We start from the raw sequence: 27092 nt of genomic DNA, 5'->3' as shown, positions 1-27092 counted from the left end.
AAACAAAGAACTTCTAGGAGGGAAGTAGAGGAGCATCATGAAACTACACGAGGTAAGAGGCTAGGATAGACTGGACGGAGCATCGAACTTCGCAGTCTGGAAGGCAAGAATCTTATCAGTGCTTGACAAGAATCGTGTCAAGAACTTCGCCTTAAAGGTAATAGCTGTCCTAGTCAACCCCAGTGATAATGATAGGTATAAGGAGGCAATGGCAAGGACCAAGTACATTAACCTGACGGGGTTAACGACCATGTGGTACCGCATGTGGCCAAGAAGGAAACGGCATTTGAGATGTGGAAGGCTCTCAAGAAGCTATACCAGCATACTTCTGTGCAAAGAAGAATGTTGCTCGACAATCAGCTGAGGTCGTATCAGATGAAGAAGGGTCAATGGATTGACACCTTCCTCGGAGGACTGAATGAGATCCGAGACCAGTTGACTGCTATAGGAGCGACACCGGATCAGGAGCTTATGGTGAGGATTGCCCTGAATGTTGTCTCAGAAGATTGGGAAGTATTTGTCCAGAGTAACCTGGGCAGAGGGACTCTCCCACCTTGGGATGAGATGTGGGCAACTCTTCGCCAAGAAGAGATCAGACAGCAGTCAAAGACAGGTAGCAGCAGCAAAGGGATCAAGGTCAAGCAGGAGGAGGAGGATGTGGCCCTAGCATCTAAGGGAAAGCAGGAGAAGCGGAAGAAGGAAGATCTCTCCAAGATCAAGTGCTTCCACTGTGGGGAGCTGGGTCATTATGTGACCCAATGTCCGAGGAAGAAGAGTAAGGGAGAGTCTTCTGAGACTAAGGCAGCGCCAGCATGGGCAGAGAAGGAAGTTTTGATAGATGATGACTATGCCATGAGTGCACATGCGTCACTTGAGAGGAAGTGGGGAGACATCGAGCTGTAGTCAGATGGACTACAGGTGATGATGGGCAGGATCCTCGAGGTACCCAACCTCTTGGATTAGACCTTCCTACGGGAGCCTCGAAGAGGAGTAACCGGATTGGCTGAGTCGGGTAGAGACGGATGCGAATGGAGCGGCAGAGAGAGCTACAGTGTAGGAGTCCCGAGACAGCGAGAGGCTAGAAGGTTGCAGCAGTGCGAGAGGCAGAGGAGTGTTGCACCAGTACAGGACAGCAAAGAGAGGTGTGCAACGGTGCGACATGCAGGAGAGTTGTTGTAGCAACGCAGAGGTCAGAAAGGGAGCAGTCGTTAGCAGCAGAGGGAGCTTCAGCATCAGTGGGTGTCTCTAGCCCAACAAGGAGGTCAATTGGTAGATCAGTTACTTACTTCTCAGTAACTGAGTTGCAGTGAGCAATAGGCAGCACGATGCAACATGATGAGAGGAGGTGCAGTGCTGGGAGAAAGGACCAGCAGCAACAAGAATGTAGAGGGATCTGTCGTACAGATGCAGCAGTGGCAGTGGCAGAACCATGGGCAGCAGTACAGGATGCAGCAGTGTAGAGGATGTTGGGTAGGAAAGCCTAGCATCAGCACAGGTACCGATGCCAGATGATCAGAGTAATACTCAGTGAGGAGTATTGCTAGAGCACAGTCCTCGCTAAGAGGGAGTGTTGATTTGGGGTAGCATCAGATGCGCTCTAGCCACAAAATTTGGTGGAGAGGTTGGGGCACATGAGATCTCCAATACTCAAAAAGGGTTTGGGCAGATTCTAAACAGATCAGAAGATATTGAAATAATTAATATTTTTAATGGGGTCCCTAAGTCTAAACTTAGGGAAAATAAAAGAGTAATGTGTATTAATATGAATCAGTGTTAGAATGGTCCAAAAAACATGGATCAAGCCAGATCTAATCTTAGCCGTTGATTAGGGACTTAATCTCGACCGTTGAGATGTCAACAAGAAATGTATAAGAAGAGGCTTGAGGGTCACTTGGAGGACACACCAGAGTGATCAGTCATTCTATTCTCTAGAGTGGGGTTTGCTAAGAGAGATAGAATCAGTAATCGAGAGAGCAGCTTGTTAGCGTTTGAAATTTCACCTCAGGCTGAGAAGGCAAATCTCAAAGCTACATCAAACCATTTAGCCTCGTAGCTAGCCCTACGGGGCAGGAGAAGGCTCTCTCCGGTCAATCTCGGCAAATCTTCAATGAGATGAGATGACCAATCAAAGGTAACACTGATATTAGGCTAGTAAACTGATTAAAAGGTTGATTTGGGGGTTTTTGGGGTTTTTGCTGGCAATTTGAGGATCTGCAATTTAGGGTGCGGGGATTTGACACAGTTTCTGCAGGGGAGTCTTTGGGGCAAGGTAGGAGCTTGCGTAGATGTCTTTAGCTAAAGTGGGTGATCAGGAAGAAAGATAAGAAGGCTAAAGAGAGCAAACAATGGATTTGAATTCTCTTTAGACAGTAGAAAACATAGAAATTAAACAAATTTGAAAGCAGAGCATGGCAAGCATGAGTTCTAACTTTATCACTTCATTTGTTTAATATGCAGCAATATAGCAAGGAAATGAATCACATAACAAAGCTTACAATAACATGAAGAGACACACCATCAACACAATGAGTCCACAAGAATCCCAATGATGACTACAAAACCCTGGTCTTCCTTAGCCAAAAATTGCAGAGATACAAGTGAATAATACAATGATAGTTCCTCCCTCAAGAGTCCAACCATGAAAATGAGCATGAAAGTACATAATATAGATGATCTAACCTCTTTCCCTGCCTCCATGGGTCGAGCTCACTATACTAGGAGCTGTTTGAACAACTTCTAAACTAAGCACTACAAAATAGGCAGTCAAAACAACTTGCCTCTAAAAACTTGGAAACCAGTTCATACAGTCAATTTTACCCTTTTACATGAGAGAAACTTCTAGAAGAGTAAAACAAGAGTAAAAGTACCCAAAAAGTGCCACAAGTACAGTCAAAAGGATCATCATCGACCTCAGCAAGTCAAACTGGAGCTAAACTGCAAATTCTGGGCTGAACTGGTCAAATCTGGCAAAGTTCCCTCAACGGGTCGCGCACATCTTCCTGAACGGGTCGCGCACTTTGGAGCCCTGTTTGGAGGCCTTCCCGGTGTCAGAATGAGGTGCAGGATAGCTCGTTGGAAAGGTCTCTGAGTCTACTTTCCAACCCAACCGGAATTTTTGGATTTGGAGGTCATTTGCCTAGTCAAAAGTCAATTCTCCCAAGACTACTTCTGCAGCTCAAAAAAGGGGCAGACAGTCAAAATTTGACTGTATTTTGACCTTTTGGAGGTTAAAACTCCATGAAAACTCAAGGTAATGCATGGGCATATGTAACTTTGCATGACAAATCCAAAAATGCTGAGTTTTTGCAAAACGGAGCTACGATGACAAAGGGTCTCACCGGGGGTGAGACCCGTTGAGAAGCCAAAACCTGTAAATTTCCAAAAATTGCCAAAAATGAGCCAAAACTTCCAAAAAATTTTGTGCTTGGTGCTGTGAAGAGGCTAGTGGGTGCCATGATGTTTGAGGGATGCCTCAGCCAAGATACGGAGTGGATTGGTCTTCTTCTTCCGTTTTTGTGCCTTGGCCAAACTCCTTGGATCCCGCGATTGTAATTTTGGCATTGCTCTAAAACCATGACACCTGTGCAAAAAGTGAAGGAGGTTTTTCTTCTTTGGCATGTTATGGACAAAAACCTCTCTCAGTTTTCCAAAATTCATCTTTTATTGCTCTGAAACATCATTTGAGTGCAACTTGTCCCGATGTGTGAAACAAGGAATTTTGTCGAAATGAAGCGAAATGAAGGGGATAGGGGGCTTCTAAATTCTTGAGGAAATTTTTGGGAGTGGGGAGGGATGTTAGGAAGTAGGGGAAAGTGGAATCTCAGAGATTGAGCGAGGGGAAGGGGTCGAAAAGGGCAAAACACAGGCCAAACCTAGAAAATTGCCAGGTTGTAGCTAGAAACTAGGGTTTGTGCAAAAATGAGGAATTTGGCGGATCTAAGGGATGGGAAGTGTTTGATAAGATACTTTAAGGATAGGGAAAGGTGTATGAACATCAGGAAACAAGTTTTGCCGGTGATTTGACCATCCAAGAGAAATTGCCTTCAAAACCCTAGGAAAGGAAAATGACCTTGCCTAGGTGCAACTGAAGCATGAACAAGGTGTGAAATGACTCATTAGACACTGACATGATAATGACAACCCTATGAATAATGATAAACTCAGCTAAATGGTGACATGGACTGACATTTGGGCAAACCCTAGACCTAATGCCTAGTGACCAAATTTTGCTTGAAAACTCACTGAAATGACAAAATTTGACCTTGACACTCTGAGATCACTTTGTAAGAGCATATTTGATCACTGGAGGAAGGCTGGAAAGACTGACACTAACATTGGCTCCAATGGGGATGGTAGCTCCTTGGAGGTGCCAAGAACCTTAGACCTCTGGGAGAGCAGACCAGTGCTTGCAACCATTGGGCGATGGAGTCATTATTTCGGCAAACGACACAAGACTTTGAGTCATTTATTGAATGAAAACTTGATTGAAAACTGACTGAAACTTAACTGGAACTTGACTCAAACCGACTCGATGGCAAACTGAAAGAACTTGAAAAACTCACTCAACAGACCAAACACAAATGACTCATGATTGACTTAACTAAAAAAAGAACTTACAAAGCTTATTGAAGGGCAACAGTCCATCAAGATTTGAAATCATGATGACAACCACCTATGTTTCTTACAAGGCAATATACATCAAACTATATCAAAATGCCAATGCAACCAATCAAGCAGATGCCTTCTTGATTGGTTTTCCTGATCAGATCTCATGATCAACAATAGATACTAGTATCTGGGCACCCAAAAACATAGCTGACCATGATCTCCTTCATCACTGAACACTGCAATAAACACTATCACTGCTAGTTGCAACAAACTTGCCATTGGATCCTGAAAAACATGAAGATTTGTCATTGCCACCTCCTGCTGAAAGAACAAGGTTTCCTTTGCTTCAAATTCTGATCTACCTTCATCATGTGCTTCAGTAAAAGTATGCTCATGGGCTTCAAAAATCTCTGAACAAATGGATGAGCAGATCTCTTCTTGGAAAAACATTTCAGCACATGAAACATATGAAGAATCTGAAAGGTAATCCTGTATGCTATGATCTTCGGTAGTCGGACAATATGGTGGGTGATCTTCATATGATATGACAGCCGGATTATCATCTTTGTGAAGGAAAACATTATCTATTTGTTGATCTACAAGACAATCATCTTCTTCAACAGAGGAAGAAGTTTCCCCAACACTTTCCTGACTATGTATGCATTGCAAATCTGCTGTAGTTTGGGATGTAACAAGACCTTTCAAAAGCTGATCTATCTCCTCTTCAGACAAAGGAGACAATGCCTTTTGGTTTCTTTTGCTTAAACAATAATTATCTTCATATGACAAGGCATTCAAACTATCATTTATTACTGAGTTATTGAAAGGAGATTCATCACTTACTTGCACAAAGATCTCACCTTGCTGTTCATGAACATCTGAATCCAAAGCTCTGTCTATGATCTCAACAGTAGAGCTCTCTTTGATGGGTTGCATGCTGCTGTCTTCTTCTGTGGGCAAATCTGAAACAAGCTCTTCTCTTTCATCAATTACAGCCATATGGCCATCTTCAAGCTGCTGATCTTGACAAGTATCCTCTAAGATTTTTGTGTGTTGTTGAAACGGATTTTCATACAGAGCCTCCATGATCTCAACATCCATAAAATTATCATCTTCATAATATTTCTCAAGGCTTTCAATAAAACTATAGGCATGCTTGCAACAGTGTTGAACTAAATTCAATGATGGATAAGAGTCCTTATATCTTTCAATGAACATAGCATGAAAATCCTTTAAACAAAAAATACAAGCAGGCGGCAAACTTTCATACCATGATTGAGCTGTACCTTCCAGAGTGGCCAAGAATATCTTCATCAAGCAATCTTCAGGAAAATCCACCTTCAACTTGCGAATATGCATGTGAAATCTAACTAGATGAAGAGCAGCATCCTTCTTACCATCATCTTTAAATGTAGGCAAATTCCTTGACCAATCTACCTTGGGAATCTTATTCGGAAAACCTGGAATGTGATCTCGGCTCATGGGAGCATATCTTCTTGCAATTAGGTCCATCATGAAAATCTCACAGCTACTGATCTTCCTGCAGTGAAGTCACCATGAAGCACAGGTTGCTGGATTCTTCAGTGAAAAGAGTCGCCAAGTGAATGATTTCAGCCTTGTCAGTGTCTGATCGTTGTCCACCATCAACAATCAGATCTGAACTTGATATATGTACTGGGGTAAAATGAAAATGAAGTGTTGTATTCACAAGCTCACGGAGATTGACTGAAGCAGCGTTTATCTACTAACGCTGATGTAAAACAAGAGCGTTTTCGAAGGCTACCTGGCGTATCTTCAGGCTCCGTCTAAGACTTATGAAACAAAAACATCAACCCACAAACAAGTTTGTTCTCCCCAGTATGGTCGCCAGTATGTTAGCGTTTGAAATTTCACCTCAGGCTGAGAAGGCAAATCTCAAAGCTACATCAAACCATTTAGCCTCGTAGCTAGCCCTACGGGGCAGGAGAAGGCTATCTCCGGTCAATCTCGGCAAATCTTCAATGAGATGAGATGACCAATCAAAGGTAACACTGATATTAGGCTAGTAAACTGATTAAAAGGTTGATTTGGGGGTTTTTGGGGTTTTTGGTGGCAATTTGAGGATCTGCAATTTAGGGTGCGGGGATTTGACACAGTTTCTGCAGGGGAGTCTTTGGGGCAAGGTAGGAGCTTGCGTAGATGTCTTTAGCTGAAGTGGGTGATCAGGAAGAAAGATAAGAAGGCTAAAGAGAGCAAACAATGGATTTGAATTCTCTTTAGACAGTAGAAGACATAGAAATTAAACAAATTTGAAAGCAGAGCATGGCAAGCATGAGTTCTAACTTTATCACTTCATTTGTTTAATATGCAGCAGTATAGAAAGGAAATGAATCACATAACAAAGCTTACAATAACATGAAGAGACACACCATCAACACAATGAGTCCACAAGAATCCCAATGATGACTACAAAACCCTGGTCTTCCTTAGCCAAAAATTGCAGAGATACAAGTGAATAATACAATGATAGTTCCTCCCTCAAGAGTCCAACCATGAAAATGAGCATGAAAGTACATAATATAGATGATCTAACCTCTTTCCCTGCCTCCATGGGTCGAGCTCACTATCCTAGGAGCTGTTTGAACAACTTCTAAACTAAGCACTACAAAATAGGCAGTCAAAACAACTTGCCTCTAAAAACTTGGAAACCAGTTCATACAGTCAATTTTACCCTTTTACATGAGAGAAACTTCTAGAAGAGTAAAACAAGAGTAAAAGTACCCAAAAAGTGCCACAAGTACAGTCAAAAGGATCATCATCGACCTCAGCAAGTCAAACTGGAGCTAAACTGCAAATTCTGGGCTGAACTGGTCAAATCTGACAAAGTTCCCTGAACGGGTCGCGCACATCTTCCTGAACGGGTCGCGCACTTTGGAGCCCTGTTTGGAGGCCTTCCCGGTGTCAGAATGAGGTGCAGGATAGATCGTTGGAAAGGTCTCTGAGTCTACTTTCCAACCCAACCGAAATTTTTGGATTTGGAGGTCATTTGCCCAGTCAAAAGTCAATTCTCCCAAGACTACTTCTGCAGCTCAAAAAAGGGGCAGAAAGTCAAAATTTGACTGTATTTTGACCTTTTGGAGGCCCAAAACTCCATGAAAACTCAAGGTAATGCATGGGCATATGTAACTTTGCATGACAAATCCAAAAATGCTGAGTTTTTGCAAAACGGAGCTACGATGACAAAGGGTCTCACCGGGGGTGAGACCCGTTGAGAAGCCAAAACCTGTAAATTTCCAAAAATTGCCAAAAATGAGCCAAAACTTCCAAATTTTTTTGTGCTTGGTGCTGTGAAGAGGCTAGTGGGTGCCATGATGTTTGAGGGATGCCTCAGCCAAGATACGGAGTGGATTGGTCTTCTTCTTCCGTTTTTGTGCCTTGGCCAAACTCCTTGGATCCGGCGATTGTAATTTTGGCATTGCTCTAAAACCATGACACCTGTGCAAAAAGTGAAGGAGGTTTTTCTTCTTTGGCATGTTATGGACAAAAACCTCTCTCAGTTTTCCAAAATTCATCTCTTATTGCTCTGAAACATCATTTGAGTGCAACTTGTCCCGATGTGTGAAACAAGGAATTTTGTCGAAATGAAACGAAATGAAGGGGATAGGGGGCTTCTAAATTCTTGAGGAAATTTTTGGGAGTGGGGAGGGATGTTAGGAAGTAGGGGAAAGTGGAATCTCAGAGATTGAGCGAGGGGAAGGGGTCGAAAAGGGCAAAACACAGGCCAAACCTAGAAAATTGCCAAGTTGTAGCTAGAAACTAGGGTTTGTGCAAAAATGAGGAATTTGGCGGATCTAAGGGATGGCAAGTGTTTGATAAGGTACTTTAAGGATAGGGAAAGGTGTATGAACATCAGGAAACAAGTTTTGCCGGTGATTTGACCATCCAAGAGAAATTGCCTTCAAAACCCTAGGAAAGGAAAATGACCTTGCCTAGGTGCAACTGAAGCATGAACAAGGTGTGAAATGACTCATTAGACACTGACATGATAATGACAACCCTATGAATGATGATAAACTCAGCTGAATGGTGATATGGACTGACATTTGGGCAAACCCTAGACCTAATGCCTAGTGACCAAATTTTGCTTGAAAACTCACTGAAATGACAAAATTTGACCTTGACACTCTGAGATCACTTTGTAAGAGCATATTTGATCACTGGAGGAAGGCTGGAAAGGCTGACACTAACACAGCTGTTAAATTTGGACAACTAGGTCCAAACTCCATGTTCTGATGCTCAGATTAAGAGGCTAATATTTTTGTTGGATTGCTCTTTCTGAGAGGTGTAAAATCCATATAAAAATAGTCTTAATCCGATGAGCAGAACTTATATTTTGAATTTATTATTCTTAATAAATTATATGTGCAAAGGTCAGTGAGTTTTGTAATGTAGGCTCACATGCCCAACAGATGTGTCACACACCCTCATTGATGGATATATATATACAGGAAAAGTTGGAAAGAATTTGATCACAACACAACTCACATCTTCCTCTCTCATCCTAAAAAGTACGAGCTACCTGGAGGACGAATTTCAGCCACACGTGGGAAGGACGAAGAGGATATTTCTGTTGCTAGGGTTTCTGCGGCTAGGGTTTCGCAGAAGTTTGACCAGCGTTGACTTTGGTCAACGCTTGGTCCAAACAAGCTGAAAACTTGTGGGAGGTTCGATTTTTGAAGGCCGTACTACCTGGCACAAAAATCGAGGTCAAAGGGTTGACCGTTTTGCTGCTGCGTTGACTTTTAGCTTGCTGCCCCTGCGTTGACTTTTCAGGACAGCGTTGACTTTTGTAGAACTGACTTGGGTTGACTCATCTACTGGTTGGAGGGTTGTTGTGACACATGCTGGGCTGGCTGACCAAAGGAGACTTTGCTGGTTGAAGCATCCTGTTGACCGCCGAAACAAACACATACATTTTTCTTGTTTCTGATTTGTCTTCTGTAAGATCTGCTTATATGTTCTATCTGCATTTTGCTTATCTACTTGTATGATTGCTGTGAGAAAAGTGAAATTGCTCTTAGCATAGAACATCTACAAAACTTTACATGGTATCAGAGCTGAGGTGAAGACAAACTCTATCTATAGCAATCATCATCGAAGGAAATGGATTCCTCTAAGCTTGAATTCAGGGAGAATGACAAGCTGACTGGAAGTGATGACTTCCATGCCTGGAAGATGTTATTAGATCTCAAATTAGAAGATCATGATCTCCTAGATCATGTGACAGGGAAGATTCAAGAACCTCCATCAAATGTCTCTGCTGCTGTTAAACACAAGTATAAGAAGGGAGAAATCAGAGCAAAGCTGCTGATCAGGGAATCCATAAATAAGAGTCTGGTTGCCTACATATCTGAACTAGGCACATCCAAGGAGATGTATGACAAACTGATACTTATGTTCCGAGTAAACAATGTGAACCAAGTGCTATTCCTCAAGAACAAGTTGAAGAATATGAAGAAGGGCCGAGACGAGTCTATTCAAACTTTCTTTATGAAGCTGACCGAAACCAGGAACAATCTGCTAGCTATTGGGGAGACAATAGCTGATCGTGAGATGGTTCTCACCGCACTTGGAGGACTTCCATATGAATGGCAAGTATTCACAACTACCATTCTCAACAATAATACCATCCCTAACTTTGATGAGCTTCTGTCTAGATGTATGCAAGAAGAAACAAGGATGAAGGAATTTGATAATGAAAGAAATGCTGCCTATGTTGCTCATTCCCGAAAGAAGAACTCTGGTGGTTCCAAGGACAAAGGAAGGACTAAGACTCAAAAGAAGAAGGGTAAATGTTTCACCTGCCATAGGACTGGACACTATGCTAGAGAATGCCCCTTCCAGAAGAATTCTCCCGATAGTGACGACAACAACAACAACCGAAGGAATGGGAATCGAAGAAATGACAAATCCAAAGGAAAGAGGAAGGCTCACTTTGAAGGAAACCATCCACCTTCTAAAAGGACCAGAAATACCAGGTATGAGGAGTCTAATGTTGTTGATAAAAGAAATGAGTATATTCTAATATCTGCTCTCTCAGCTGCATCTCCGCCCGACACTATGGATGTCTGGCTAATCGATAGTGGTGCCTCAAGACACATCACCGGATTCAAGGAAGCACTTTCTGACATGGTTGAAAGGGATACTAATCTAGAAATTATCCTTGGGGATAATGCCACTTATCCTGTGAAAGGGACCGGGACTGTGACCCTCCACTTGTATCAAGGACAAGTCCTCCATCTACAAGATGTACTCTATGTACCCAAATTGAAGAAGAACCTTGTGTCTGTATCTGCCATGGAAGACAAAGGATTCAATGTAACTTTCTCTGATGGAAAGGTACTCATGTGGAAGAAGAGCTTCAAGGAAGCTATCTCAATTGGTTTTAGAGTTGGTACACTCTACCAGGTTGGAGGGAGTCCGTTGGGAGCTATGACTTGTGATACTATCCGTCAAACCGAACTATGGCACCGAAGATTTGGACACCTTCATTACAAGGCTCTTCCCAAAGCAAGGAAGGTGGTGACAGGGATGCCTGATTTTGGAAATAATCATAAAGGTGTATGTAAGGGCTGTGCTGAAGGAAAACATACAAGGGGACCTTTCCCCTCAAGTGTCACAAAGACATCTGAGATATTGCAACTGGTCCATTCTGATCTTTCCGGTATGTTGCCTGTAACATCCCTGGGGGGATGTTCTTACTATATGACATTTACTGATGACTTCTCTCACAAAACCTGGATATACTTCTTGAAGAAGAAGGATGAGGCTTTCATGTGGTTCTGTACCTTCAAAGCCTTGGTGGAAAATATGACCAGAAAGAAGATCAAGATTTTGAGGACTGACAATGGCACTGAATATGAGTCAAATGAGTTCAAAGACTTTTGCAGAGAAGCTGGCATTAAGAGGGAGACTACCACTGCATATACTCCTGAGCAGAATGGTGTTGCTGAACGCAAGAATAGGACTATTGTGGAAGCTGCCCGTGCCATGCTATGTGACCAGGGTCTTCCAAAGTTTCTGTGGGGAGAAGCTGCAAATACTGCTGTGTACATTCAAAACCGATGCCCTCATTCCGCTTTGGACTCCAAAACTCCTGAAGAGGTTTTCTCTGGTAAGAAACCTGATGTCTCACATTTTAGAATTTTTGGATGTCCTGTCTATTTTCATGTGCCGAAAGAAAAGAGAAGTAAGCTGGATGCTACTGGGAAGAAAGGAATGTTTGTGGGCTACAGTGAGACTTCTAAGGCATATAGAGTCTATGTACCTGGTCAAAGGGAAGTAGAGATAAGCCATGATGTCACTTTTGACGAAGATGCTTCCCTGAAGAAAGTAGTAGATCTTCCTAGATCTGAAGAAAACCATGAAGAAAGACCTGGAAATCTGGAAGAACCCCAGGATGAGACTATGCCTGATGTTGAAGGGCCAATGGACCCTATTGATCCTTCCCCTTCTCTAGGAAAGAGGCCATCATGGCTCAGGGACACCCTCGAAGATGCTGAGGGTCATGCTGCCCCAAGGGGAACATTCCGAGAAAGCAAGAAGCCGTGTAGATACCAAGGGTATCTAGCTGCCATGAGTACTATTATACAATCTGAACCTGGATCTTTCGAAGAAGCCATCAAGCATCAAGTCTGGAAGGATGCTATGCATGAAGAATATGAGGCTATTATGAAGAATGATGTCTGGGATGTGGTCCCGAGACCGAAGGACAAATCTGTTGTCACCGCTAAATGGCTCTACAAGATTAAACATGGATCTGATGGGAGTGCTGAAAAGTTTAAGGCAAGATTTGTTGCCCGTGGCTTCTCTCAAAAGGAAGGAATTGACTATGACGATATATTTGCACCTGTGGCTCGATATACCACCATCCGATCCATCATAGCCCTTGCTGCTACGCAAGGATGGAGTCTTCATCAGATGGATGTCAAGACCGCTTTTCTGCATGGTGCAATAAAGGAAGAGGTGTATGTAGAACAACCTCTGGGATTTGAAGTTCAAGATCGAGACACTTATGTCTGCAGGTTGAAAAAAGCCCTCTATGGGTTAAAGCAAGCACCCAGAGCTTGGTATGAGAGGATGGATAGTTACTTGATGAAGCTGGGCTTCACTCGAAGCAATGCTGATCCAAACCTTTACTTTAAGGTTGAGGAAGGAAAGCCTCTCATTCTAGTGCTGTATGTGGACGACCTCTTCCTGACAGGTGATGACCCTCTCATTCATCAATGTAAGAGGGAGCTTGCTGCTGAGTTCGAGATGAAAGACCTAGGACTGATGCACTATTTCCTAGGCCTGGAGGTCTGGCAGAGACCTGGAGAAATTTTCCTTTCTCAAGGAAAGTAGATTGTGAAGCTTCTGGAAAGATTTGGGATGGTGGACTGTAAGTCCGTGTCGACACCAATGGAACTCAACTTTAAGAAGTTGAGTGGCAGCGCTGCAGGGCCTATCTTGGCCAATCCTACTGAGTATCGTCAACTCATAGGAGCTTTGATGTTCTAAGTGAACACCCGTCCGGACATATGTTTTGCAGTGAATACTTTGAGTCAACAGATGGTTGAGCCTCATCATTTTCACTGGGTTGGTGCCAAGAATCTTTTGAGATATCTTCGGGGCACGATAAACCATGGGCTGAGATACACTGCCGGGAGTGTGATACTCCGGGGATATACTGATGCCGATTGGGCTGGCAGTGTGGTGGATCGTAAGAGCACATCTGGATGCTGTTTCAATCTTGGTTCTGCTTCGATCTCATGGATGAGCAGGAAGCAGAAGTCGGTGGCTTTGAGCACCGCGGAGGCCGAATACATTGCTGCTAGTATGGCCTGTTGTGAAGCAGTTTGGTTGAGGAAGCTCTTTAGTGAGCTGTTCCAACATGTGCTAGATACCATTGTAATACTCTGTGATAATCAGAGTGGGATTCGTATGACTGAGAATCCTGTGTTCCACAACCGATCCAAGCATATCGATATCAGGTACCACTTTATCCGGGATATGGTACAGCGAGGCGCCGTAAGGCTCGATCATATAGGAACTGATGAGCAGGTCGCGGATATTCTCACTAAGCCCCTGGGGAAGGTCAAGTTCCTAACCTTCCGTGAGAGTCTTGGTGTCGTGGAAAGACCCTATGATGTGGGTCCTGTTGGACAATGAGCTCTGGGAGCTCTGGGGGGCTTTGGGGATAGCTTCTCGGAGCTATAAGCACTCATAATGCTTCTGCCCCACCCTTGTGATTATTGAGCTGGTTCGCCACTCATTTAATCTGTGCCCTGTATGCATCCTACCCATTGAGTTCAGGGCTCATGGGAAGTACCTCTCGTTTGGCCAATGAGGTGTGGAAAAGCTAGAGACTATTAGCAAAGACTGATGAACGCATCAGAGATTGCCGTACTCTCTATCTAGGATGGCATGGTCCAACCACTTGATCTGGGATCAAGATTTGTGAGGTCTGGGACCTCTGGACTGATTATGTCAGTCGGGGAATGATGTCTTTGTGACTGACCCACTTCTGTTCTGAAATAAAGAAGCCAGCAAAGCAAGTTTCGGCGGGATGACTCACGATGTTAATTGCACTAATAGATGGAGTTCTCCCTAGTTGAGAGGGAGTGTTAAATTTGGACAACTAGGTCCAAACTCCATGTTCTGATGCTCAGATTAAGAGGCTAATATTTTTGTTGGATTCCTCTTTCTGAGAGGTGTAAAATCCATATAAAAATAGTCTTAATCCGATGAGCAGAACTTATATTTTGAATTTATTATTCTTAATAAATTATATGTGCAAAGGTCAGCGAGTTTTGTAATGTAGGCTCACATGCCCAACAGATGTGTCACACACCCTCATTGATGGATATATATATACAGGAAAAGTTGGAAAGAATTTGATCACAACACAACTCACATCTTCCTCTCTCATCCTAAAAAGTACGAGCTACCTGGAGGACGAATTTCAGCCACACGTGGGAAGGACGAAGAGGATTTTTCTGCTGCTAGGGTTTCTGCTGCTAGGGTTTCGCAAAAGTTTGACCAGCGTTGACTTTGGTCAACGCTTGGTCCAAACAAGCTGAAAACTTGTGGGAGGTTCGATTTTTGAAGGCCGTACTACCTGGCACAAAAATCGAGGTCAAAGGGTTGACCGTTTTGCTGCTGCGTTGACTTTTAGCTTGCTGCCCTTGCGTTGACTTTTCAGGACAGCGTTGACTTTTGTAGAACTGACTTGGGTTGACTCATCTACTGGTTGGAGGGTTGTTGTGACACATGCTGGGCTGGCTGACCAAAGGAGACTTTGCTGGTTGAAGCATCCTGTTGACTGCCGAAACAAACACATACATTTTTCTTGTTTCTGATTTGTCTTCTGTAAGATCTGCTTATATGTTCTATCTGCATTTTGCTTATCTACTTGTATGATTGCTGTGAGAAAAGTGAAATTGCTCTTAGCATAGAACATCTACAAAACTTTACAACAGCTGACGAGCACTGAGTACAGAGAGACAGAGAGGTAGAGATAGTGTTGGGATAGCAGCAGAGTGGCGAGAGAGAGACGCAGGAACAACTAGTGCTCACGCAGGGCCACGCAGAGGCAGTTAAGTGCTGCGCAGAGCACTAGAGGGGCTAGCGTAGCTAACGCAAAGGCTCAGAGAATTGACGCAAGGCCTCCTGTGGCTGATGCAGGGCCAGCGCTGGGCTAGGAGATGTTGATGCAGTCCAGACTGGGCAGACGTTGCGGTTTCATGGGCAGATTGGTGTTGAGTAGCTGCCGAACAGATTATCCGGGGTTTCAGCTAGTAGATTTGTCTGAAACGGAGCGGTATTACTGCTAAGGAAATTCTTTGTTGGGTAGGCCAGTTTCGGCACCCAAATTGTACTTTGATATTGCTTAATAAGAAAACCCTTAGATAGTTGCATAGGTTTTCCCCCATTGAGTTTTTTCGGGGACATTAGTACAAAAAATAATGGTGTCATATGGTGTGTTTGTTCTTGTTTCTTTTAGTTGTTGATCTATAATATGTTGAGCATGCACTGGTGTTTATTTTCAATATTTACCTTCTAAATAACTTGTTAAGGAAAAAGAACAAGTAGGTAGGAATAGATCAGATAAAGTGCATGAAAGATTTCTAACTAAGTAAACTTAGAAACTTCGACACAATAGTATGCAGCTCTCTTTGGAATCAGTGGAGGCAATCCCAATCTGATAGAGCAATAGCAGTGAAAAGGTTGGTTGTTGATGATGAATGGTGGGATAGTGTTATGTAAAAATTAGTTAGTTTAGGTTTATTATTTAATTTTTAGTTAAATTAGACGAAAGGGCACGATCATAAGATCATGCCCTTTCCCCAAAGGGTGTCCATGGCAGTATATAAGCCAGGAACCCCATTTGTAATCGACATCATCTGTCTATTCATCCTTTCAATAAAATATTTATACATTTAATTCATCGTATCAGAAGCTTTTGCATCATCTGGTATCAGAGCCAACACGAACTGGTGACACCCACAAGTTCCGTTGGCCACCAGGCCCTACGGATTTCAGAAAAAAAAGCAGTGCGTGTGGACTATCCTTGTTCTGTCGGGAGTGTGCTGTTACAGAACTACGATTAAAACAGCTAACTACAATCTCACACCACAGCGAAAAAAGAAAAAACCGTTGCAGCATCAAAAGTAATACGTTGAACCCTCAGTGAACGAACATCGTTTTCCTCTGCGGTAACCTGTGGTAATACACTGCGGTAAGTTGTGAGTTCCTACTGTTTGATACGCTGAACCATCACCGAAAATCGGTGTCGTGGATTATCCTGTGTGGTGGACCTGCGTTAAATTGAATAAGCACTGCGGTGATAACCGTTTGAGGGCTTTTCTTTGAACGGTCAACGGAGCCCCACCAACAGACGTGACGGTCAGCATAGACTTGTTGGACGTGACGGTTAGCATAGATTTGAAATAGATATAACGTGATATATATATATATATATATAACTTAATTAATTAAATTTATTTTAATTAATTAAAAATTATATATATATAAAAGTTAATTTAATTAATTAAATTTATTTTAATTAATTAAAAGTTATATATATATATAAGTTAATTTAATTAATTAAATTTATTTAAAAAAAAAGCTTATGTCATATAATTAAATTAATTAATTTAATTTAATTATTTCAAAAAAAAAATTAAGTTGGCCGATAAATACACGTCCCCGCAAACCTGCTCAATGTCGACAATGACAATGGCGGATTTCCAAAAAAAATTGTTGGACGCAGAGCATAAGATAAATAGCAACCACGATGAGGTCAATAAAAAATTAAATGAATTCCAGATCAAGCTTGGGGAGCAAGCTGACGAAATCAAAAATCTTCACGATACGACAAATCGAATAGAAATAAAGATGGAAAATCAACATGTCCAAACAGAAGTAAACATCAGAGATGCCTTAACAATGCTGAAACTTCTGTGTAAAAAGATGAATTGTACACCCGAACAACTACTAAAAGAAAATGAAGAGAATCAAGAACACATCTCATCAGACTCAACAAAGTCAATAGAGTCTCATGAAAAAGTTGAATCCCCAAGAAAATCAGCGACACCCCACCAAGAAGCGAGTAACACAACCCTTACAAACAAGCAACTCTGGGATACCTTTACCAATCAACACCCCTTTTTCGCTCAACCATTAGCAACATACCAGCGAAGGGAAAAGGTCGAGATGCCTAAATTTGATGGAAACGAAAAAAACAATGTTGCATGGATAAATAAAGCAGAAGAATACTTTGAGATATATGACACCAATGACGATGACGAAAAGCTCAGGCATGCATCCATGAAACTGGAAGGAGAAGCATATAACTGGTATATGTGGTGGAAAAAAACAACACATGTCATTAGCTGGAGAAGATTTAAAGATGCCTTCTTTAAAAGATTCCAAGGTGTAAGAGAAGAAGACTTTTTTTCAAAACTCATCAGGTTACGACAAAAAGGAAGTGTGGATGAATACACTCAAGAATGGGAGACCTTAGTAACACGAGTACCTAGGTTATCAGAATCTCGTCTGGTTCAATCATACATCTCAGGACTCAAAACCCATTTACAAGCAGAACTTGAGATGCATGACATTACATCAATAGAAGTAGCAAGACGGAAAGCAAAAACAGCCGAAAAGAAATCTGAACCAATATTTTGGTCAAAAGCAGAAAAAACATATTCAAGACGAAGGATACCCCAATATGTGGATTCAAATAATACAAGATATGTTCCACCACATCGCTGTGAAAATGAAAAATCTAATGTGGAAATACAAAGGATTAAAGAGGGTAAATGTAAACGTTGTGGTGAGAAGTGGGACCCCAAACATAGATGTGCTAAAGGTAAAGAACCAAAGAACCTATATAATTGTGAAGCAACCAATGATTCAAACAGTGAAGGTTCTGACATAGAAGAAATAGAAGATGCCCCAGAATTCTCACCAGAATTAGATGACGGGAGTATTCCGCAAGTGTCATTATCAGCCATGACAGGTATATCACAACCTCAGACCTTAAAGTTAAAAGGACACATAAAGAAGAACAACGTAGTGGTTCTCATAGACTCTGGAAGCACACACAATTTTTTAGACGCAACCGTGGCAAAGAAACTCAATATCTTTTCATTTCCCTTGCCGAACATGAAAGTGATGGTAGCTAACGGTAAGAAGATTGAAAAGGTGGGGAAATGCCATAAGGTCATTTTGCAGATTCAAGACTTTAATCTAGAGTCTCCGTTCTTCACGGTACCGTTAGGAGGAGTAGATGTAGTCTTAGGTATCCAATGGCTGCGAACTTTAGGTACTTATGCCGCGAACCATCAAGTACAATTTATAAAATTCAAATGGGGAGGTCAAAAGTACAAACTACACAGATTCCAAGCACCAGAAAATCAAGTTGTATCATCATCTCAGATGATGAAGCTGAGTTGAAAAGGAGCACCTGCTTATGTAGTACAATGTCACCAATTAGAAATGTTATTTGCAAATATGACCAGAAAAGAGTCACCAAAGATACAAGATCTGATTCGAAAGCATGAAAAAGTATTTCAAGACCTACCTATGAAGATGCCGCCTAATAGGGAAATTGAGCATACAATAGAAGTCAAGGCAAGATCAGACCCCGTCAACATCAAGCCATACCGATATTCACATCACCAAAAAACGGAAATTGAGAGATTAATCCAAGACCTTTTAAAGTGTGGGACCTTTTAAATTAGACGAAAGGGCACAATCATAAGATCATGCCCTTTCCCCAAAGGGTGTCCATGGCAGTATATAAGCCAGGAACCCCATTTGTAATCGACATCATCTGTCTATTCATCTTTTTAATAAAATATTTATACATTTAATTCATCGTATCAGAAGTTTTTGCATCAGATAGAGTGGAGTACCTCTTGGCATTTACTAAGCCAATTATGGATTTGCTCTACCTGTTTGACACAGATGTGCCTAATTTCGGAGAGGTGTATGAGGGCATTGATTCCATGATAGAGAAGATAAGGGTGGTTATATATGCCAAGGAAAACGACCCAGATAAATTCTTTTACAGAGAAGTAGAACATATATTGACCAAAAGGTGGAACAAGATGACCACCCCATCGCACCTTTTGGCCTATGCAGTGAATCCAAATTATTATGTTACAGAATTTCTATGTGATCCAAAAAGAACTACACCAAACAAATACCCAGAAGTCTTACAAGGATTTCAAAAAACTTTTTGAGATCCTAAAATTGGGATTCGGATTAATTCAGAGTTTGCTCATTTTGTTGGATCAGAGGGTTGGGGTTCTGATATTGATTGTATGCGGGACAAGAATAGATTAAGTCCAATTGATTGGTGGAACTACTATGGTGAAGAATTTCTACAAATCCAAAAATTGGCCATCAGAATATTGTCAAGTTGCTAGTCCCTCTTCAGCAAAAAAGGAATTGGAGTAATATGGCTTCATCCATTCAGTGAAGCGAAACATATTGGGCTCTAAGAAGGTTGAGGAACTAATGTATGTTCATTCAAACCTTCACCTTCTGTCACACAAGAGAGACGAATACAAATTTGGGGCCACCAAACTATGGGATGTGGAACCAGAGTTGCTTGACTTGGATATGACGTTGAATGCCAGGTCTCATATGACTTTGTTTGATAAGGAGGCATCAATAGTTGGATATTCAAGTGGACATGGCAGCAATTCTCCCACTCTGGAGAGGATGTGATTCTTAGTGATAGGAATGAAGACATATTTGATGATATGTAAATGTAATTTATGATAGTGTTTTAAACTTTTGAACAATGAATATTGAATACCATAATTTGCCACATGAATTATGAATAATGATAGTAGACTTCCAGTCATAGTTTATTTTGTACTTTGTACTTTGTATTATTAATTTTGGTGATGATGTTGTAACTTGTCATGTAGATGATTGAAATTTGAAACAGAAACTTGATGATATGTTGAATCGTGAATGTTATAATAATCATTAATGATAATGACAATGTTTACGCTGAATTGATAATGATGATAGATGATAACTGATTATGTATTTTTAGATATAGAATCTAGATTCTAAATGATGAATGGTAATATGAAATTCTTATTTTGTTATATATATGTGTGTGTGTGTGTGTGTGTGTGTGTGTCATTTCCTTGCTGTATCGCATCCAGATTTTTTAAAAATTTTCTGTATTCGTTTCAAACCCCGTATTCATTTGAAACCCCATATTCGTATCCATTTCAGTGCAACTTAGTTTTAATATATTATTGTTGTTGTTTTTTGTTCTTGTTGTTGCTGCTGCTGTAATGCAGTTCATGTACATAACAGTCACTCGTGGAGAATTAATAAAACCATATGATATTATCTACCCACTACCTGCTACATTGGTCTTTGTTCGCAGCAATGACAATATCCACAAGTTTTGATAGGTGAGTATTGTTCAAACCTTATGCTTCCACACAGCATAGGTTTTCCTTTTTAATTTATAGGAATCAGTAGGCATAATCTGATGGGAAACTCCTGCTACGATTTCTTCCCTGAAACTGTTCATATTGAAGGGCGAAAAGGAGAAATATATTTGTTTCACCGTAACGGTTGTCATTCAGACCTCACTGGTAGAAATACTCTCAACTTCAGTTTTAATGTATCAATGTATGAGTGAGAATAAAAAAAATTTACAAAAGATGAGCTGTGCTCTGAGATGCCCTGTAGAATATCAAGGGAACATTAATAACAAAGGAAGAAAATTGATATCATGGTGTGGAGATATTCCTTGCAATTTGCCAATCCAAACAAATCACTGCTAACCCAAAAGCTCTACAAAACAGTCTCAGGATTTTGACCAAACAAAAAAAGGCTAGATCACCCCCTTTTCAACACCCCACCACGGGAACTTTCTTCAGAATAGAAACATGAGGGAAAATATTTAAGCAAACATTAAGAAATCTATAGTACAGAAACAACTAAATGTGTGAGGATCAAAGATGTTAGGAATTTACAGATGAAAATAAGTACAGCACAATTTGAGAACCCATGTGTTATGTGTTTATATGAACGCCCTATACAACATACATGTAGAGTATTTAATCGTATGCAGAGCTTCATTGTACTCAAATGGCTTGGATCATGTCGATGTTCCTCATCCAAGGCCTTTGCTTCTGTGCATTTCCTTCTAGAGAAAACTTTAGCAACAGTTTCCTTTTGGTAGCATGTCAGAGTAGGAACTGGAGGTACCAAATCTGCTACAGAGCCTGCCAATATAATACGCAGACAAATAAACCATACCATCACTTTCAATAGACATTAGAGGAGCCTAATGAATATCTTGAATCTAAAAAGCAGACACCATATGTGCTACAAGGAGGTGGCATCCTTATTATAGGGCAATATTTTACATGACTAAGGAAGTTAGAAGTTAGAACACATCTTCACCGTGCAGAATAAATTGCCAAAAGTAAATCATACAACAAAATTATGAGACTCAAGACTCACCCATCTGTTTAAGGATGCAATTGCAGTAAAGTTGTAAAGTATTGTCAAGGCCATTGACAAGGCTTCTAAGCTGAGGAAGTCTCACAGGAAGGCGTAAACTGAGAAACTGATCCACTGTCTGATTTGACAAGCAAAAAGACATGAAATTAAATTAAGATGCCACACTAAAAAACTAGCAGCTTGTTAAATAGCAAAGAAAATAGATAAACATCAAAATAAGCATCTTAAGATTATGCTGTACATATTCAACTGTATTCACTATGGTTTCTAAAACTGCTCAAAAGATTTACCTCCTGAAGTATATTAAAAACATAAAGGACTGATTTTGCATGCCGTAGCTTTGTTGATATCGGTGTCCAATCCTAGTGAATAAAACAATAAATGACATGTTCAATCAAGTCAAAATCAAGATGCTTATATATACTGCAAATTGTTCCTATTATAAATGTAGTAGCACTCCACAAAAACTAGTACATACATTAGTCAGATTAACTCAAGTTATGGTAGCAAGCCCATTTGTATTTTTCTTCTTCTATTCAAAAGAAAAGATTACAGTTTGCAAAAAGCAAAAAAAGAATTCAATCGGTGCAGAACCCACTAGTAAGTCACTAATATTGAAGGGTTACATCATCAAGTAACCATTGCTAGATACTACAATCAATTAAAATAAGCGTTATTTAAAACGTAATATGTGTGTCCAAAGCTATCTACTGTGCTTTTCGAATTTAGGAGCAAAAAACACCTCTATGCCAATACTTGAAATGTAATTCGTTTGTCTAGATTGCTATGACTTATCAGTTTTTCAAGTCCAAGAGCAAGAAGATTTACCTCGTCCAAGACTGATTGCTGCACACAATCAGTTACTCGTTTAAGCTTTGATTCAACCCACTGCATAACAAGGTTGCCTGCAACAACCTCCAGCTTTACACACCAATTCCAGTTATTCAGTAACATGTATCTTCCAAGGATTTAGATACTTAGAAATCACTAATTCGAGTAAAAATTTACACTAGACAAGCGCTGAATTTTATGGAAATGTTATCATTAGATAGGTCCTAGATTTTATGGCAGAGTCGCCTACCAACAGGAAACAGATTCTCCACTGCTGAAAAATCAATTACCTGATAAGGAACCATATGTTGCTGGTAAGTGTTACATTCTCCACCCACTGATGAGACCAAACTCCTTAGATACTCTTCTAGGCTATCTGTTGCTGAAAGAACTGCTTCAACCTCATCAGTAAGATCTGACATTTTATCAAGATCTGATATTTTATCAAGGAAAGGTTTCTGTACAAAAGTCCAAAAAAATGAGTTTAAAATTTTAGACTCAGAAAGAGCATTAAAAATTTAAACTAAGTTTAGGAATTTTTTTGACAAGTAAAAAAATTATATCATTATCATGTATTATATAATACATTGTCATCATGTAAGCATGATTTCAACATAACACAGACCTGACTTCTAAACTAATCTGCCCTCTCACCCGAACAAGATAAGCTTTGTTCAACATAGATAAACTTTGAGGGAGAGAAAAAAAGAGAGGTTTTCTTAGTATCCACTAGTGACCAAAGATAGGTCAATGGAACTCAAGTGCACATCCCATCCTAATAGTCAAACATGGAGTGCTTAGGGCATCTCCTCTCTAGAAAATGACCAAAGAATGCAGAAGTGTATGTAAAAGAGACGATGTACCCTCAGTCAGAAAGTAAAGAATGCCCCTCTAAAGCAGGACAAGAGAGAGAGAGAGATCCCAATGGAAGGAGCAAATCAACTGAGCAATCTCTATACACCACCTAGATTGGAGCTTGAATCCGTAATCACAATGAAATCACCAATAATGCACTTGATAATGTCTTCTGGAGAAAGGCCTCGGCCCTCAACAAAAGAAGCCCAACAGGTAGAGGTAGGCAGTTGAGGTCTCTGCAAAGTGCTGACGAACGTAATTAGGTTCAGTCTTCATTATTGTACTTGAGTCAATATGATACACTTGTAAAGAAAAAATAATTTTTATTATTATTAAATTGCCTTGTTGAAGTATGGGTTTCATGCTTGGGTCAATTATAGGTAAAGCCTCCATTGTAGGCTTTAGGTTGTCAAAGTCCTTTATTTGTCAAAGACTCCATCAAGTCATCCTCTTCAGCAAAGTCATCAACTCGGCCTCTCCATCAGGTCATCCTCTTCAGCAAAGTCATCAACTTGGCCTCTTCATCAAGTCAGCCTCTTCAAGTCGGCCTCAAATAAATTATCTTCAAGACGGTTTCCTCAAATATACTCATGTCGACCTAAAACAGAGACACACCTCTTGACAAAGTCATGTCAGCTTATTTATTGTGGGAAACTAATAAATACAAGTGTGAGGACTTTGCATAAATCGCAGAAGTACAAGTTCGATCATCTCTGAAATAAATTTGGTTATCACAGAAATTCTTTTGGTGCAATCACAGTGAGAAGTTTTGATCTCAGTAAGGTGTTGGAATTTCTAACTTGTTAGAAACCCTTCATGTACTTTACTGATTTATTCCTACCTACTTGTTCTGTTAATTAACAAGTTATTTACCATGTAAATATTGGAAATAAATACGAGCAGATGCTCAACACATTACAGATCATCAACTGAAGGAAACAAAAACAAGCACACAAGTAACACCATTGTTTTTGGACTAATCTATCTGAAAAAACCCAATGCGGGAAACCCGGTGCAGCGACCTAAGGGTTTGATTTATTAAGCAGTTTCATAATACAATCTGAGTGCCAAATCCGGCTCACTCAACAAAGAAAAATCTCGGCAGTAGTACCTCTCTACTCGAATGCAGATATTCCAGCTGAAACCCCGGATAAACACTTCGATAGCTCCACAGCTCCAATCTGCCACACGAAACCCCAACGTCAGCCTCTCTCCGGCCCAGCGTTAGCCCAACATCACTCTAGCTTGGCCTGTGTCAGCCTCTAGAGGCACTGCATCAATCATCTGGCCCTTTGTGTCACCCATGTTGGCCCTCTGAGGCACTGCGCAGCTCCTGGCTGCCTCTGCGTGAGCCCTGGCTAGCTCTGCGTGAACCCTTGGTTGCTTCTACGTCCCTCTCTCTGACTACTGCGTTGATCCTCCCAGTGCTATCTCTACCTCTCTGCTTTTCTATTCACCGGCCCTCAGCTGTAACTCTAATCACTCTCTCAACTTTCTCAACAAACCCGGTGCCAAAAAGTCGAAATCTTGATCTCTTGGTGTGTTTTCCAAGTGACCCTCAAGCCTCCTCTTATACTTTTCTCATTGACAAATCAACGGTCAAGATTAAGTCCCTAATCAACGGCAATGATTAGATCTGGCTTGATTGATGACTTTTGGACCATTCTAACATAGTTTTATATTAATTCACGTTAATATTTTAATTTCCCTAAGTTTAGACTTAGGGACTCCATTAAAAATATTAATTATTTTAATATCTCCCAAACTGTTTAGAATCTGCCCAAACCCATTCTGGGTATTGGAGATCTCATGTGCCTTAGCCTCTACAACAATTTTTGTGGCTAGAGCACATCCGATGCTACCCCAAATCAACATAGGGTAGTTTCAGTGCAATCTCAGAGAGGAAATTTTGGTGCAATCACAGTGAGAATTTCGATCTACAAGAGCTCAGATTAGTCACAGGAATGACCTCGCTGCTACCACAGTACCCATAGTTTGGTGTTTCAATGCTACCACAAATCGGTGCTATTACAAGATGGTTTTGATGCTACAATGATAAGGTCTGTCACAGTGAATACACTCCTACAATGACAAGGTCTAGGTGCAGTGAAGAAGGTTTTGGTGCTGCCAAAGTGACAAGGTCTCACGGTGAGATGTTTTTGTTGCTATCATAGTGATAAGGACTCAGTGCTGTCATAGTTACAAGGATGACTTGATGGAGGATGTCATGGGCCCATAGTTTTAAAAACCGGCCACAAAAACCGGTAACCGGTCTAACCGGCCGGTTGGAGGCCTGGCCGGTCCGAACCGGCCTATCTAACCCGGTTTATACCCTTGTGTGCCCAAAAAACGGCCCTAACCGGTAAAAACCAGCCGGTTTAGGGTGGAACCGGCCGGTTCCGTCCTAAACCGGCCGGTTTATGGACAGCCCGCCGGTTAAAACAAAAAGCGCAGCGGTTTTTGGTTTTAGGGGTGGTTTAGGGGTTTTGGGGGGCAGGGAAAGGTATTTTCCCTCCAAAAACACCCTCACACTTGCTATAAGAGACCCCTCTCACTCTCATTTGTCTCACACAACTGATTTGGAGTGTTTGTGAGTTTGTTTGTGAGCTTGGAGAGTGTGGAGTTTTTGCTGAAGTAGTCATCTTGGAGTTGGAGTTGGAGCTATTTTGGAGATAGTGTGTAGCTGTCAGTGGAGTTGCCATCTTCAAGAGGAGGCTAAGGGAGCTAGTTTGCATTTCCAGGTAAGGATTTGCACTTGATAATTCCTCATTTGAGTCTGTTGTCCATGAATTTTTTTTTAATGTGTTATACTTATAAACTTCTCACTTCTATGATCTATCATGTATGCTATAAACTCTCTAGCTCTATGCTATCAAATTTTGTAGCTTGAGCCTTGCATGTGCATTTGTTTTCCTACGTTTATCTTTGGTTTTCCATTTTGCTTAGCTGCAATTTTTTTTTAAATGGCAGATTTCTTTGCAAATTGTTATTATTTCAAGCAAACATGGCTCCAAAAGGAAACGACAGTGCATGGGTTCATTGTGATGTAATTGAGGGAAAAATGATATGCAAATTATGCCATAAATCTATTGGAGGTGGGGGTATTCATAGGTTGAAACAACACTTGGCTGGGGTAAGAGGCCAAGTAAAGCCATGTGATGCACCAAAAGAACTGTTAGGTCCTATTAGGGCAGAATACATTGCCAAGCTTGAAAAATTTTATGAGGATAAGGCTAGGGAGAAGGCCATCCAAGATGAAATTGCAAGGAAGAGGGAATTAATGGAAGCCATGAATCTTATGAAAGATAGTGGGTATGATGATTATGAGATTCAAGACTCCACTTCTATCCCTTCCACCAATGACCCCTTTCACTATGTTCATCCTTCTGTTGGAGTTGGCCAACCATCAAAAGGAACAAAGAGACCAAACATCCAAAGTTATTTCTCATCTTCTGCCAACATTGCCTCTTCTAAATCTAATCCCACTTCCTCCCAGCCAAGTTCTCAACCCACTTTGGATCAACATTGGAAAAAACAATGCAAAGAAACTTCTCACCAATACATTGCTAGATGGTGGTATGATTCAGATATCCCATTTAATGCTGCTCGCTCACCTTATTACCAAGCTATGTGGGACTCTGTTATAGCTGCAAGAAAGGGCTTCAAAGGCCCTAGTATGCATGACTTGAGGGGAGCTCTTTTGCAAAAAGAGATATCTTCCATTGATGAGTATTTGGTTGAGTTTAAAGAGTCATGGCTCAAAA

General features: G+C 41.0%; 1 protein-coding gene across 2 annotated transcripts in view; it reads right to left on the bottom strand.

Annotated features, from left to right (window-relative positions):
* Positions 1 to 27092, bottom strand: part of LOC149152298 (protein unc-13 homolog) — a 535466-nt gene that overhangs the window by 225474 nt on the left and 282900 nt on the right. For both annotated transcript variants that reach the window (XM_089438315.1, XM_089438316.1), the window contains 5 exons: positions 22764 to 22931; positions 22471 to 22563; positions 21933 to 22004; positions 21643 to 21760; positions 21223 to 21401 (listed from right to left, as the gene is read on the bottom strand). In XM_089438315.1, coding sequence (XP_089294441.1) covers positions 21223 to 21401; positions 21643 to 21760; positions 21933 to 22004; positions 22471 to 22563; positions 22764 to 22931 — 630 coding nt within the window. The remainder of the gene's footprint in view (positions 1 to 21222; positions 21402 to 21642; positions 21761 to 21932; positions 22005 to 22470; positions 22564 to 22763; positions 22932 to 27092) is intronic.

This window comes from Pinus tabuliformis, chromosome 9 (assembly GCF_031772625.1).
Source record: "Pinus tabuliformis cultivar Carrire ecotype Pingquan chromosome 9, CPIR1, whole genome shotgun sequence".
In the NCBI taxonomy this organism is placed as follows: Eukaryota; Viridiplantae; Streptophyta; class Pinopsida; order Pinales; family Pinaceae; genus Pinus; species Pinus tabuliformis.
The sequence above is the reverse complement of the archived record's forward strand: the minus strand, read 5'-3'. Positions and strand labels throughout refer to the sequence as shown.